The 16,752-nt window shown below is 39.5% G+C and overlaps 1 protein-coding gene across 5 annotated transcripts in view; it reads right to left on the bottom strand.

The window, feature by feature from the left end:
• Positions 1–1,845: 1,845 nt before the first annotated feature.
• The window catches only part of LOC136846171 (hornerin-like), a 56,038-nt gene continuing 41,131 nt past the window's right edge, over positions 1,846–16,752 (bottom strand). For all 5 annotated transcript variants that reach the window (XM_067116981.1, XM_067116979.1, XM_067116982.1 and 2 more), the window contains 7 exons: positions 16,534–16,632; positions 8,634–8,796; positions 7,898–8,059; positions 7,468–7,589; positions 5,627–5,785; positions 4,524–4,618; positions 1,846–4,340 (listed from right to left, as the gene is read on the bottom strand). In XM_067116981.1, coding sequence (XP_066973082.1) covers positions 4,100–4,340; positions 4,524–4,618; positions 5,627–5,785; positions 7,468–7,589; positions 7,898–8,059; positions 8,634–8,796; positions 16,534–16,632 — 1,041 coding nt within the window. In that variant the 3' untranslated portion in view covers positions 1,846–4,099. The remainder of the gene's footprint in view (positions 4,341–4,523; positions 4,619–5,626; positions 5,786–7,467; positions 7,590–7,897; positions 8,060–8,633; positions 8,797–16,533; positions 16,633–16,752) is intronic.

Below are 16,752 nucleotides of genomic sequence, written 5' to 3'. Positions count from 1 at the left end.
AAAAAGCCCTACAGTTTTTTTTTATCAAGTTTTAATTTCTTGAGGGATGAACCAAGATAATCCAAACACTTCAATATGACACCAACACCTCCAAAGATACAGAAATTAGTTTTGCATTTCAAGGTTTTGCAAGGGAGAACTGGAAGCTTTCATGCAAACACAATTTACTTAGTTCCATCTCAAACATAAAATTTTACAAGTGTATACGGTTACCAAGCTGGTGAATTCTGTTACACTCTATGGATACAAACTATTCTTCGTCTTTAACGTGCATTTTTCCCATTATTATATGGGGTAAGCACGATGCCTTCTTTGAAGGACTTAAACTATCCTCCTCTATATTATCTTACTAACTACTCTTCACCCCTTCTTATCACCTCCAGACCATTAAAATCTTCAAGATTTTAAGACTTTTTCCACACTGAATATATTTCCTCCCCTATGGGGGCTATTGGCAGAAAATCCCACACTCTGAACATATTTCCTCCCCTATGGGAGTTATTGGCAGAAAATTCCACTCTGAACATATTTCCTCCCCTATGGGGGTTATAGGCAGAAAACTAAACCATCAATCTCTTTTTCGTCTTAAAACCTGGTGCTTTTAATGGTCCTCTACCATTTTCCAAAACAGAGCTGTTTCATTAGGATTGAATACTTGATCCAGTGAATATTCTTGCCTCTCTTTCATTTTCTTAAGTGTCCAAACCTCCTGTAGAAATTATCAAATCTGCCTCTGCCGGCTTTGAAGTCTGTAGGGCTAGAATCATTGCCTTCTATATACCTTACTGATGTGTCTAGTGACATGGTCTTTTCTCAAATCATCATACATATAACCACGAGTTGCCTTTTTATAGTAATACTACACCCAAACAAGATGCAGTGCTTTTACATGTGCTGGCTGTTTCTTCCATGTACATTACAGTTGATCCACTATTGTCAGTATGGTAATCAACCACTGCCTGAGACTAGAATGTACAAAATCTAGCAAGTCAGTATTTTCTTGCAGGGTCTTCACTTTCTTTGGGCTCTAAGTGGCAATTTTAGGAAACTAGGAGTTTTATGCTTTTGGGTTAAGATAACAGTTAAAAAGCATTAAAAATATAATTACTGCAAAAGCTATTACAATGTGGTTTTTTAGTTTCCACTATTTTTCCAGGCTTCTATGCATCAACTGCAGTTTTACCTTTCTTTACATTTTCTTCAATTGCAATGTTGCCTGTGGTTTAAGTGTGACTGGTTTTTACTAAATTGTATATAGTGAAGATTTTATCCATAATATAAATTTTCGCAATAAAACTTATTATTTGGATACTTACCTACTGTTAAAGAGACCTCATATAAGTTTTCTGTATATTTCTAAACTATACCAGTCACCTGTGAATTGATACAATGAAAAAAATATTTCATCTAAACACTGATGAAAGTTCCTCAAGTCATTCACATTCATGAACAAAAATCTGCAAAATTAGAGGGTCAGTTGTATTACACCATTTATACTAGCTTCATATTTATGGAACCAAAACTTGACCAATCCTACCTCTTGGCACAAAGAGGAGCCACTGTGGACATGATGCCACATCCAAAGCACCTGAAGTCTTGACCATAGGAGCAATGGCATGCCATGATGAAGAATAGTCTAGGATGCATCTGCTGAGGTCTTAAGCACAGATGAACAGACTAATTTACGCAAACTGCACACATCTTCTGTAGATACCACTGTTGCTCTACAAACTTAGGACTAGACATTAGGGAGCTGCAAGTATGAACCTCTAAGCATACAATTACATAAACACAGGGAATGAGATACGGTCATACAACAAATTCAAGGAAAAAGAAAAACCAAAGAAAAATAAAATTGTTTTGATTTTAGAGTACATGGGAATAAAAGAACTTCACTGGGGTAAGAATGACAAAAACAGAAAAGGGAGAAATGAATGTAACCCATTAATGTGAAACTGGCAAGAACACATCTACATTTCAAAAAATTACTGAAATTTGATACCAAATTATGACAGACAGAATGCAATGACTGTGTTAATAATGAATAATTCCAAATCATGAACAAGCAGTTCCCAAGAGTATGAAATACAAGTAATTACTTAAACTCCAAAAAGGAATGTTGCAAAGTAGAAAAAACGAAAAAATGCAATGCTAAAGAGGCAAAAGAACCTCAAAACAGAACTGCACAGAAGGCTGATGGCCTGTGGGATGATGGAGCATGCCCTGGACATTTGCACTGAGGTCTATCTTTGCCTTTTAAGATTTTTAAAGTTGGTGAAGCTGGAGAGCCATTGCACAGATTAACTTACTAATGATTAACAGATTACTAATAAACAAATAAATTTATTTTCTAAAAATCATTATTTGTCCTCACAAAAATACTAATCTTTACATACAAGACTAATTCCCCATGTTAAGGTACTGTTATCTGGAATTTTAGAAGTTGTTTTGCCTTCCATTTAGCAATGTTGACTTCCCACTCATAAATATAAGCAGGGAAAGGATGACTCCTGAAACTTTCTACTCAGCTGACATTTCAGATGCGACTGATAAGGCCCCTTGTCAGACTTTAGTGCTTTTAAAGGAACAAACCCTTCACGGAAAATCTCTGGGGATCACTGTCTCATGGTTGGGAAATACAGGTAAGAGAATGAAAACATTATTGTAAATATGTCCAAGTGCTGGTAATGCTCTACAACAGTTAACCCCCTTTTTATAAGAGAAAAGACAGTCATTTCCTCAGACCAAAAACTTTGGATGGGTGCTCTAATATTCGCATGTACATAACCTGAACTCTGTGCAGTTTGGGAAAGAGGTAGGAAAAAGAGAAGTCATTCGCTTCACCACCCTATGCCTACCTTTGAACATTAGGCAATATGCTTTTCTTGTCCAGTGGGGCTAGGATATCTGTTCAATGTACTGAGGAGCCTCACATTTCCTAAGCAGATGTCCAAAGACTTAAGGGTAATGTCACTCAGGTGGAATACTGTACTGTGAAAGTTAGTCTGCCTGTGCTAGATCCCAAACTTTGATGTCTGAACCACCTAAATGCAGGTATGTCTGAACCACCTGCTGAAGAGAGGCTGACCAGGGAGAAACCCTCCCATGACACTGACAGATCCTATTCCGATACACATCTGTTGAGGACCTTCTAACTATCCTCAACGTCTCCTGCAATTGGAGAGAAAAGCCTCTCTCTTACAGAAGATCCTATATAGTCAACAGCGTGAAGGGAACGGGTTCTATGGGGCTGAAGAACTGACCAAGAAGGAAAGTCTGTTCTTCAATGGTAAAATTACAATCTCAAATATTTACTGCAATTTGCTGAGCAGTTCACAAGAGACCTCTTCTAACAAACCCTTCACAATTAACAAAATATGCACTTAAAAGTTAACAAGCATGTTGAAGTGGTTATTATACAAAATCATTTTTTGTGTTTATTCAAGTCCATAATACAAGTACAATTTTCATCAGTTTTCATAATTGCAATTTCTAACTAGAGTACTTTTTGTTAAAAAGAAATACCTAAAGACTTAAAAGTTAAAATACAGTATAAGCACTCCTGGGAAGCATACTGTTAACTATTTATTAGCAACATCAAAATAAGCCTTGGTAGCTACATATATTACTTGTAATTTCAGGAAGCAACTATATTCAAGACATAACATATATAAACATAATACAAATAATATGTAGTCTAAATATACATGAAAACCTATCTACAATTTCAATTTCCTTCCATCAATTACAAGACTGCTTTAGTCTTAGAATAAACATCAGTTTGTTGCTGTACACTGAACATGTCTTTCAAATTCTTTCATTTGTTCATGTATTCGCAGCAAATTGTTCCTTGTACCAAAACTATTTCCAAGTATCCTAATGTGCCCTAAAATCTGAGAACACATTACAAAAGATGTAAAACTACATTACTGTATAATGTTGAATGCTTACAATGAAAATAAACATGTGGATTCCTACCATGGATGTGATCTTTTAGCTAAAAGATCGAGTTTCTATAAAACTTAAACGTTACTGGGAAAACACCTTTGTCATGAAGAGGTGGCAACTTGGCATTCCACTTGTTCTTAAACCCTGTCATCTATTTCTTCCTTGTTCTCCTGACAGATGTTGATGCTTTGGTAGCTGGTTTCTCCTTTTTAGGAGTTGCTTTGGACTTTCTTCCTACGCCTCCAGCAGATCTACCAGCAGGCTTTCCCTCTGCTTCTGCATCTTCAAAGCTTCCTTCATCTTCAACGTCATCTGGATTGTAGTCTAGAACTTCACGAAACTCCTCAGCAATGTCGCCGTCATCATAAATCAGTTCATCGTTGTCCACAAATCTACCAAACAAATTAAGAACCCCCTTTAGAAATTCACATGAAACTTAAAGAACATTTAAACTTTAAAATGCTCCAAATAATGTACACCAAAAAGAGTCAAATGAAGATCTACTGTATGACAGGTTATGTACATTAATTGAAAATAAATGCATATTTTTTTACTACGGAGATTCATTTCCTTACCCTTCTGGTACATTTTCATTATCAGCCTCTCTCGAGTCTTCGTCTTCATTATCAATCATCTCTTCAACCTCATTCATCAATGTATTAATGTCACCCTAAAGAAATGAAAATTACAAAATAAAAACTGGACTAAAAATAGCAGCATGTATTCTCAAATGTGTGTGTAATACCCACTCCAACAAAGCAGATTCTTGAATATAGTATTGCTAGTCTAGTATTTAAAATGGGGAAAATATTGTGTGTCTAAAGATAAACTATACTGTAGTTTTAAGTACAATATATAATCCTTAAAATCTTGAGAAAATGATGGTTAGTAATTTCTTTAGTATAGTTTTGTACATCATTAAAATAACCTTATACATATCGCTTGGACCCTACTTTTTGTCTAAAGACTTTGCTGTTTCACACCAATGCTATGAATCACATTGTGGCCATATTCTTGGTCTTAAATGTTTATCTAGACAAGCGTGATTATTTACACTCATGGTATGGATCCAGCAACATCATTCTTGCCTGGTGGGTCTGCAGCATAACCAACTTACGTTCTAACAGACATACCCCGGCTTTTGGGCCCGCAATCTCAAACACTTCTTGATCATCGACATTCATGTAAGCTTGCTTTTTCCTAATGTAATTACACCTTTTCCAACTTTTTCATCCTTCTTAAAACTGCATAATTGTAACCTTTGCTACTTAATGATTTTGTCTCTTCTGGCTACCCTATCTCCAGCTCTTAAACTTTTCTTTTAATTAGTTTGCCCTTGTTCTTTACTAGTGCATAATGCAATTGCCATGTCTACTATATCAATGTCACTTATTAAGGTTCTGCAAGCTGTCCCAGCTGCTCCTGCTTTGCCTATTGTTCCTGCTGGTTTCGTTGATTTGGCAGCCTCACAATAAATTCAGTGCTTGCGATACCTACCAATCAGGCAGCTCCTGCTGCCTTTAATGATTTTCCTGTTCCAGTTGAGCCTGATACTCCCCTTACATTTGATTTTCCTGCAACTCTAATGCAAATCTACAAAACCAAGTATTGGAGGCATCTTATATGCTTGCCTCCATGCACCACCTGTTTCCAAACAAACGGAGACATTTTCACTTACAGACTCTCCTTCGTAGGGATCTTCCATAGGTTCATCATCACCAATATCATCATTATTCTCTTCTTCTTCCTCCTTTTGTTCCCCATCACTACCTTCTTCGTCTTCCTCTTTTTTCTCCAGCGCAAGTTTTTCTGCATTTCTCATTTCCTCCTGTTTACGCTGCAAGAAAAAAAAAAAACATGATACAGTGTATCAATGCTTTCATACTGGTACACAAGAGATAAAGAAAAAAACTTGCCTTTACAATACATTGTTAAAAAAAGGGGAATATTTTTAAAACCCTAAAAAAAAAAAAGTCATATTTCTTGGGCTGAAAAGTGAATTCCTTACAAAAAAAAAAAAAAAAAAAAAAAAACTTTTGCCATTGTGGGTACTATCTAATGTGCCACATTAAATAATATGTTTACTGCAGGATCCCTCCAGCCTTCAACTGCAATACTCTCAACTATTTACTTAATGTGCCACATTAACTATATATAATAGGTTTACTGCAGCATCATCCATCCTGCCTTCAACTGCAATACTCTCAACCATTTATTTTTCACCAATTCCCTATGGTTTCTTCCCATCTCCTTTAAATTTTGTCATCCTTCAATCTTCACAACAGGAAAAAAAAATCTTAGGCTGCATGATGTTACCAGAAAACTGACTGGGAAAGCTAAATATGAAAAACCCAATCTCATGTAGTGAGCAAATGCCATATTACTTAAAATGATGAAAATATGCCTGACTTACCTAAAAATCATTTTAACAAAAGCAATGCCTAGCAAACCAATATACAACAGTTACCACTAGCACTTTTTCCTCAAGACCTAGACCTGATGGGATTTCAGACATATAATGGGCAAAGGTCAGGGAAGAATGAAGAGAACACACTTCACATTTAAACCCTCACGGGGAAAAGCTGACATAAAACAGGTATTGGCTTAGGAAAAACCTATTTTTGGTAGTCGCTTGTTTCATCCTCAAAGAGCTACCTTCCATGGTCTACCACAGCTCCATGGTGGCCAAAATAATATCAAAGAATTCTCTTCTAGTTGGTCTTTTTGCCAGGTATTGTGTCGTAATGATTAATATTATAACGAGTAATGGAGTATATAATGTACTCAAAGATAAGAGGGCACTGTGTGCTTTGTACAAACACACTAAAGACAGTAATTTACATTGGCAAAAATAAAAATATTTGTACAAATCATAAATCTTCGCTGTTCTTGTGCGATACCATGATGTATCAAGCTTTCATATAAGATTCAGCCAACTTGCCTATGACTATCATATATATTCAGCCAAAAATCTTGTTTAGTTATTAACTACAGAATTCATGGTTTTGTTTTGAAACTGATACAAACAAGCACCTTCTGACCTAATGCAAAAAATCAGAGCTGTAAGTTTTGGAATATGCTGAATCTTTTCACATTAAATAATGGATATATACTGTATATATTAAGAGGTCTAGCTTCCAAAAAAGAACATTCAATTTATTGGATGGCTCAGGAAGAAGAATTTATAGTACCCCAATGCTTGGTCTCACAAATGTAAGTATATTTTTTAATACACAGGCAGTCCCCGGTTATTGGCACTGATCCCTGGTTACGCCAATAACCGGTGATCAGTAATATATAACCGGTTATCAGCGACAAAAATCTGGTTAGTCATGCTAACAATCGCCGTAAACCCAGATCGCAGGTAACGAGGCTGCCGAAACCGGGGACTCCTATAATGCAGTCTGAAAAAATAGCCTTTAAAATCTAAAATGGAAAATGAATGTGGACAAAACAACAAACCATAAGAAAACAAAAAATTATTTGCAATCAACTCAGGTTAAATTAAATATATCTTACCAATGCATTCTTGTAGTGATCTTCACTGCTGCAGTGTGCAAGAACACTCTCCTTATCTGGCTCAATAGATTTGCTACAGATGCTGCATCGATAGTGTGTTGATACAATCATGTTGCCAATCCCTGAAATACAACCACATAATTAACAAGGAGTCATTGTGAAGGCCCACCAATGCTATATTGGATCTTTTGTAGTTGTGCTTTGACCAAGTAATTTTCTGTGAAATAATATTTTAGCTACCCATACATTCTGTATCTGTTGAGTACAATGGGTTTTAGATATGTTATATAATCATTACAACTGATAAAACATGGTAATTTTTATGGAAGGTAAGATATAAAATCAAATGCTACACAACATATTTTCAACTTTAAAGGCTGCAAAATAATAAAAATCTTATATTTAACCTTATAGTCATCCAATCACTCACCAACAGGCTCTGATGGATCAAATGGCACCAACTGAACAGTGTTCTTTATGGGCTTCTTCATTCGAAGATTTATTTCTCTGAGGGTCTTCAGCTTGACTATTCTGTCAGGCAACTTTTCTTTCCCTAAGGAATTCATTTTGGGAACTAACAGCGTCCAAATGGCTGGAATAAAAATAGTGTAATCAACACAGGTCCAAGACAAACTGCTGGAACTATGGCATAAAATAAATTAAAAAAGACGACAGTCCAAATAGCTGGAATAAAAATAATATAATGGCATCACTAGCATTTTCACAGTAGAAAACCAATCACTTAACCACAATCAACACAGGTCCAAGAAAAACTACTGGGACTATGGAATAAAATAAATTTAAAAAAGACAACAGTGGTTAATAAAATGTTTAAACAGTGGCTTAAAATTTTATGTAGAAATTTTATAATTTAAGGAAAAAAAAATTACCAACATTATGCTCCCCATATACAACATGGAAACTTAAAACATGGCATTCACAGTAATAAGAAACTTAACTTGCAATAAATCAGATAATGTGAGAACAGTTAAATTCCTGAAATCTACCAACACTGGAACTATGCATGTCACTCCTGAGCATTATTAAGATACTTTTAATCTGAGCAACAGGATGCTCTTAATTTTGAGAACTTACTTACAATGATTTCAACCGTGCATGCAATGGAGTACATGCCTTACTGTCTCCAAAAGAATATGAACACCTACCTTTGATTCTTTCTGCAACTGTGAATAACTTTCCTATCCTCTCCTCCTCCTCTTCAATTTGTTTTATTTCCTCTTCCATTCCTTCTGTCTTCATTTCCTCCTTCAGCTCACTTAGCCGCTTCTTGAACCTCTCTTCTGATGCTACCATCTTCTTATAATCATTCTAAAAATATAATCAGAGGTAAGTGTATACAAATGCCAATTCTCGCCGAGTCACTGAATAAGGTATATATGGTTTAATATGAAAAATAAAACTGAATACAGCATTCTACTTTCTAGGCTTTTAAAACAGATTCTGTAAATTCAACAGCATGAATCATAGAAGCCACAACCACATGAACAAGAACTAAAATACGGAGAGATGTACTAGATCCCTGATATAGTTAACTTCACATAAAAGTATTATTATTAGCCACACATAAACACATACCACTACACCACTAGTATCTAAAATATACTTAGGAGTGAGCAGAGTTTGTGTGAGCCTCAATTTGATTATGGCAACTTCAACCTTCCAGTTGCTATTACAACTTGTAGGCCAGAAGCTAATCTGTCTGCTTGTACATTTCTTATTCTTGGCAAGAGGGTGGGGGAAACCACCTTTCTTGCCACTTCCTTAAAAATATCAATGTGAAATTTTGCTTTTAGAAGTTTATTCACAATATTTTGCATTAAAGCAATTGCCCATTCTGAAATACAGGTACTGTACATTATTTATAAACATACATTTACACTTCTATTTAACCAAAAATCTCAGAGTTTCTGAGCCTGTGATTGCCAGATGAACAAAGAGTGACACCATCACTTTTAAAAAATGACATTTTTATTCTAAAATAATGTTTAACACATACTTACCTGTTAGTTACATATAGCTTTAGTCTTTTGACGTCACGGCAAAATTTCAAAACCACACGCGCCAGTCCTGAATATTTTGATTTTTTTTACCTGCCCTCTGTGGTAAGTACTAGGAACTATTCCAACATGCTTCAGAATAATTTGCCTACCTGTCCCCGTGGGGAGGAGGGTGGGCTTTCATATATGTAACTAACAGGTAAGTATGTGTTAAAACATTATTTTAGAATAAAAATGTCATTTTAACACATACAACTTACCTGTTAGTTACATATAACTGATTGACACCTTTAGGAGGTGGGGCAATGACAGCTAAAAAGAGTTGTTGGAAACATTAAGGTTATTAATGTAGAAAATTTCTTAGTTCCTCACCTGCTAAGGTAGCTGATTCCACAGTTACTGCCTCAGTAACCTGCTATCCTTAGAGCAACCATGGGTATAATGACCTGGTCGCAGATTGCTTAAGCTGGGTATCAGTCACCTAGGACATGGCCTGACAATACCACAAGTATGCCCCTGCTCAGGCGCAGCACAAACATCATGAATTACAAAAGGGTCACCCAACACCAAAGAAAAAGCATAACCATAAAAACCAAAACCAACTGTGGGGTAAAACTATCCAACACTTACCCTCACAGACAACCTTAAAAACCTTCACACTCCAAAAAACAAGTAAGTAAAGGTAGGTTAATCCTCCTTTACCCCTTTACCCATTACCGTGCCAGATACAACAAAGGGCCCTAACGTGCTGCACTCATCAAACACTGTCTGCACTTGCAAGAGATAATGCAAAGCAAATACAGACTTACATCTCCAGTAGGTTGCTTGCACAATATCTTGAAGGGAGAGGTTCCTTTTATAAGCGAGAGAAGTAGAGATAGCCCTCACTATTGAGCCTTCACTTTACACATTTTCAAATCATTCTCTGAAATATTGGAGTGAGCTTCAGAAATCAGATCTCTAATAAAAAGGACATGGCATTCTTGGACATCGGTCTAAGAGGGTTCCTGACCGAACACCATAAGGAATCTGAAGGACCCCTAATATCTTTAGTCCTTCGCAAATAATATTTCAAGGCTCTGACTGGGCAGAGGAACCTCTCCTGCTCCTTACCTACCAATTCCGACAGACTCATGAATCTCAAAAGAGCGAGGCCACGACTGCGAAGGGGTCTCGTTCTTGGCCATAAAAACAGTTTGAAAGAACAAATTGCTTTTGAAGCAGAGAATCCTACTCTCTTATCCAAGGCGTGGATCTCACTGATTCTCTTAGCTGTAGCTAACAAAACTAAAAAGAGGTTTTCCTCGTAAGATCTCTTAAAGAAGCAGAATCCATAGGTTCAAATTTCTCAGACATAAGCCACTTCAGGACTACATCAAGATTCCAAATGAAACAACTTTAGCATCTGACCTCTTAGAGGTACCGAAGGATTTAATAAGGTCCGTTATATCTTGGTTATTAGAGATATCCAAACCTCTGTGACGAAAAACAGTAGCCAGCATGCTACGATAACCTTTAATTGTGGATACAGAAAGGTTCTTATTCCCTGAGGAACAAAAGAAAATCCGCAATCTGCGTCACGAGGTTTGGAAGAGGAAATGTCATGATCTTTGCACCATGAACTTGTTTCATATTCCACTTGGACTCATAGACCTTGATCGAAGATGGTCTTCTGGCTCTAGCGATGGATTGAGCCGCTTTCTTGAAAATCCTTTGCTTCTGAGTAGACGTTCGATAGTCTGAACGCAGTTAGCCGCAGACTTGACAGGTTTTATTGAAATCTCCTGAAGTGGGGCTGTCTGAGTAAATCTACTCTGTTTGGAAGGCTCCTCGGGAAGTCGATCAAGAGATCCATGAGAACTGGGAACCAATCCCTGGAAGGCCAGAAGGGGCTATCAACGTCATCCTGGTGTTGGAGTGGTGCTGAAATTTCCTCAACACCGCACCTAACATCTTGAACGCAGCGGGAAGGCGTAAGGTCCAGACCCGACCAATTCAGTAGCATTGCGTCCGTCTGGAAGGCTGCTTGGTCCGGGACAGGAGAGCAGAAGATTGGGAGCCTGTTGGACTTGTTCGTCGATCAAAATAAAGGTCTACCAGAGGTTGACCCCAAAGTCTCCACAGCGACTTGCACACTTCTTGTGCAAAATCCACTCTGTGGACAGAACCTGGTGCTTCCTGCTCAAGGAGTCCGCTCTCACGTTGAGGGCTCCCTGAATGAATCTTGTTAGGAGCAGAATCTTGTGCTTCTCTGCCCACAAAAGGAGGTCTCTTGCTACCTCGCTGAGGGAGTAAGAATGAGTGCCCCTGTTTTTATGTAAGACAACGCTGTGGTGCTGTCTGAATGAACCAGAACTGTTTGTCCCTGTACGAATGGTAGGAAGTGTCCCGAGACTCAGGTGGATTGCTTTCAACTCCTTCTTGTTGATGTGCCATTCTTTTTCTGTCGCATTCCACAAACCTGAAATTTCTTTTACACCCAACGTCGCTCCCCATCCTACTTCTGAATCTGCAAACAGTTCGTGGTTCGGGTTCGACGGAAATAGAGAGAGACCTTTCTCTAATTTTCTTTATCTAACCACCACCTTAGATCTTCCTTGATAAGGTCCGAGATTGGAAAGGAGAAGGAGTCTGGAAGCGTTTTCCTGTTCCATTGCTCCCTGAGGTAGAATTGAAGGGGCCTCATGTGAAGTCTCCCCAGGGAGACAAACTTTTCTATTGACGCCAGAGTTCCCAGGAGGCTCATCCAAGCCTTATTCATTAACAGGTATCCATATCCAGAAAGTTCTGGACTTTTTAATAGACAGTCCGAGATTCTTTGATCTGACGGAAAAGCCAGAAAAGGAACTGTTTCAGTCTCATTCCTAAATAGATCCTGGATTGTGAGGAGATAGGTGAGACTTCTTCCAATTGATTAGAAGTCCTAGCTTCTGTGTCAAGTCGAGAGTTACTTGCAAATCCTCCAAGCACTGAGACTGAGACTGGGAAAACAATAGGAGCCAATCGTCGAGATAGAGAGAGATCTTTATTCCTCTGAGATGAAGAGCTTTGGCAACAGTGGACATAACTCTTGTGAATACTTGAGGGCTGTGGACAGACCGAAGCACAGAGTCCTGAACTGATAAGTCTTCTCTGGAAAACTTGTTTAAGAAACTTCCTGGGCCTTCATGGATCGGAATGTGAAAGTAAGCGTCCTGCAGATCTATTGAGACCATCCAATCCCCGGACTTCAATGAAGAGAATTGAGGGCGGATTGCGTCGTCTCCATCGAAAACTGGTTTTCTCCAATCGAAATCAATGAGAGAACTCACGTCCAGGACTGGTCTCCAGCCGCCTGAGGCCTTTGGAACAAGAAAAAGGCGGTTGTAAAAGCCTGGAGAGTTGACTTCTTCCACGATCTCTATCGCTCCTTTTAAAAGCATGGAGTCTACTTCCGCACTCAGAACCGAGCATTTTTCTAAGTTGCTGGAATATGCTGTCAAAGCTAAAGGTTCTGTTGCAAGAGGGGGCCTCTTGAGGAAGGGGATAGAATATCCTTCCTTTAGCACGGGACGTGGTCCACTGGTCCGCTCGATCTCCTCCCAAATTTGCCAGAACTGCTGAAGTCTGGCTCCGACTAGTGCATGGAGGACATGCAGATCACTTTTTTTTGAGGTTTGATAGTCTTGGAGACAAATCTTGCTTTGCCCCGAAACATGAGATACTGTACGGGTGAGGGGCCTGCCATCATGTCAAGGGCCTATCTTGATTAACTAGAGGACGAGTTTGCGCTGGCAGAGAAGGTTGAGGAGCTTTTGGTTTCCTCTGTGGATTGCGCCAAAAGGTCCTGTGTGGACTTCTGAGTAAGGGATTTCACACTTGACCACAAGTTCTTGAGGGAAAAGGTACTTCTTATCCAGAGGTGCGAAAAGAAGAGCCGATCTTTGAGTCCTAGAAACTCCACGAGCGACAAAAAGAGCACCAAAGTTGTCCCTTGCTCCTGGGCGTGAAAATATCTTAAGAACTCCTAACGTGAAGATGGAGGCTAACTCAGGCCACCAACACGAATCCCTTTATCTAAGCAGGACATAACAGAAGAGAAATCATCGAAATGCGCTCGGAAAGACCAAAAGACTTTACCTTCCTACCCAAAGCGTAATAGTCCAGTCCATAAAACTGATGACTTCAAAACTCTGAAAACGTTCTTCAAAAGGTGGTCCAACTCTGAAGGAGAGAAGAAAATCCGAGCCGAGTTCATCTTCTGAACGACCTGAAAGTAGAGTCAACGAGACTGGAGAAGTCTCCTGAGAGGAGGCAGAAGCTCCCAGAGAGAAAACTTCCCAGTGTCGTAGCAAGCCTTCGTCTTAGTAGAAAGCTTGGAAGGAGGAAGCAGAAAGTGGTTTTCCCTGATCACGTTTGTCTTCCAACCAGGAGTTCATTTTCTTTAATGCCTTTTTGGCTGAAATAGAAAGCACTAACTTCATAAAGGAAGAGGTAGGAGGCTTGAGTCTCTTGCGTACTGAGAGAGAGGGAAGCGGGCCGCAGGTGCAAAAATCCTCAGGAAAACTATCAATAAAGAAGCGAAGAAGCTTCTTATAATCCGAGCGAGAGGAGTCTGGTTGCTTCTACAGGAAACTCTTCCACAACTTCTTCCTCAGACGAAATAGGAGAAAAACCTTCCGCTTGCACATACATCTTGTGAAGGAGGGTAGGAGCCTGAATAAGAGCTTGAGGAGGAGCCTGAGCCTGAGTAGGCGCCACAAGAGGAGCCTGAACTGGCGCCACAAGAGGAGCCTGAACTGGCGCCACAAGAGGAGCCTGAACTGGCGCCACAAGAGGAGCCTGAACTGGCGCCACAAAGGAGCCTGGGATGGCGCCTCACCTGGCGCTACCTGAGGCGCTTGAGCCTGAGAGAGCGCTAAATCTTGAGGGAGCGCCTGAGCCTGACTAGGCGTCTCAAGCCTGATCCTGAACCAAAGGAGGATCAAGAGACACAGATCGAGGAGGAGCTTTTCGTTGGGCGCTCCGTGAGCTCGAAGGAGACGAAGGAGGAGGCATCAAATACACTTCAGAAGGCTTTGCTGGAGAAGAACCAGGCCTTCGAGCCCGCCAAGAATGCTTCAATTTTCTTGTGCATCGCTCAAGAAAGTCATGAGTAGACGAGGATCAACTGGGGAACGATGATCAGTAGAGCCAGGATCGTGATGAGGAAGAGGCGCAGAAGCCACAATAGGCTTACGTGAAACCAAAGGAGAAACACCGGGAACGCTGGGCAACACCGAATGGGAAGTCTTATACCTCTTGGCACATGAGCCTTGCGCCTGGGAGAAGACTCTTCTGACTGACGAAAATCTCTCGGACTCTCCCAAAAACTACAGGAAGGCTGTGATAAGCGAAATGGCTTCTTCTTCTGAACCGCTGAAGGCGAAAAGATTCCTGGACCTCTTCAATGGTCTAGACTCGTCGGAAATCTCCAGCCTCTGCAGGCGTAATCACTGGAGCTTGAAGAAAGACACTTCCTTGAGTCGCCTTTCCAACGCGCTCTGAAACAGCCTGGGAAACAACAGGACTGTTCAAGAGGGCGGCTGCTCGTGAGCAGACCCCACTCGCCTCCCTTGGACTTTCAGCATGTCTTCTCCCAGGAGCAGGGGAGCTTGACAGAGGCTTAGGTCTAGGAGAACGCAGTAGGCCGAGCAACCACCTCCTCCACCACACTAACACTTTGCACTGCACTTAAATTATTCACAATATTTTGGAAAGAATCCATACGCTCATGAAGGGATTTCACATTAACGCCAATATCCTCCATGGCGCCCACAATAAGGTTAAATCTGGCGTCCATCTGGACTTGATACTCAGACACGGTAACGGGTTCAGGGATATCAGAGTCAGGAATAGGAATATTAGTAGCCACGGGGATATTAATAGAAGTTTCCTGCATAGCTAAGGGAGATTCGGTTTCTGAGAGAGAGAAGAAGAACTTCTAGCTAAAGCTTTCCTGGCTCTATCTTTCTCAAGCTTCTTTACATACTTAGATAGAGCCTTCCAATCTTTTTCAGTCATACTGACACATTCATCACACTTCCTCTCATATGAACATTCCTGACCTCTACAAGCCACACAAATTGAATGAGGATCAAGACTAGCCTTGACCAACCTCGTCTTACAGCCTTTGCTGCATACCCTAAAGGTATAAGACCCAGAATCTGACATAATTATCAGAAAACCTGACTAAATAGGTGACAAAAATAACTGGCAAAGCCAAAACCAACAAAGAGTACTTCACCAAGTGAAAACAGCTCGATGTAGGCAGATACAATGAAATTTCCTCAGTACCGACAACAATGTCGCCATTGACGGCAAAATTATTCTGAAGCATGTTGGAATAGTTCCTAGTACCCCGACAGAGGGCAGGTAAGGCGATCACCCGATATTCGGACTGGAGCGCTGCCATGCGTTTTGAAATTTTGCCGTGACGTCAAAGACTAAAGCTATATGTAACTAACAGGTAAGTTGTATGTGTTAAAATGACCTTTTAAGCATAAATTGAATCATGTACAGCAAGTACATTATGTAAGTATATTGTATAATGTATTTCCAACTTTTAAGACAGGAAGAAAAACCACACGTAAAAACACAAGTGTCTGAATTTTTTTTTTTTTTTTTTGGCTACACTCCGACTCGTCTGGTAAGTAACAAAATCCAGAAAATTAAGATCAAGTAAACTGCGGTACCAATGTAGTACCTTGTCACAGAAATTCTCATAATGTACAGTTGTAGAAAAGCTCATGAAAACTCATGGAGCCTCCCCTAAATTCAAGAAGCAAATCTCTTGTATCCTTTGTGGTAAAGTAGTACCCTAACATTATTTTCCTTACTCTTTTCTGTACATCTGATTTAGAAATAAAAATTTGTTTGCTTGTTCAACATTACATGTCATCAACATAGAATACAATGCCATCAAAGCCATATTTTTCTCTTTAGATAATGTAGCCAAGTACACTCCATTCATCTTTCTACTATCCTTACTACTATAAAACATACAATACAATTTCATGTTACAACTTACCTCCAAGTGCTTCAGTGACAAACGATGGTTCTCATACTGCAACCTGCTGGCGAAACGCTGGTTGTTGCAGCAGAGTGGCTTCACAAACCTATGTAGCAGCTGAAAACAAAGTAGTAGTGTCATTAAGTCAGTTCGATGGCAAACTTAATTTGATAGATCAAGAGATAAGCGCCTCAGTTTCAACGCTCATTTTATGTTTGTGCCCTTACAGTACCCGTC

This window comes from Macrobrachium rosenbergii, chromosome 14, assembly GCF_040412425.1.
Source record: "Macrobrachium rosenbergii isolate ZJJX-2024 chromosome 14, ASM4041242v1, whole genome shotgun sequence".
Classification (NCBI taxonomy): Eukaryota; Metazoa; Arthropoda; class Malacostraca; order Decapoda; family Palaemonidae; genus Macrobrachium; species Macrobrachium rosenbergii.
This window is presented reverse-complemented; position numbering and strand designations above follow the sequence as displayed.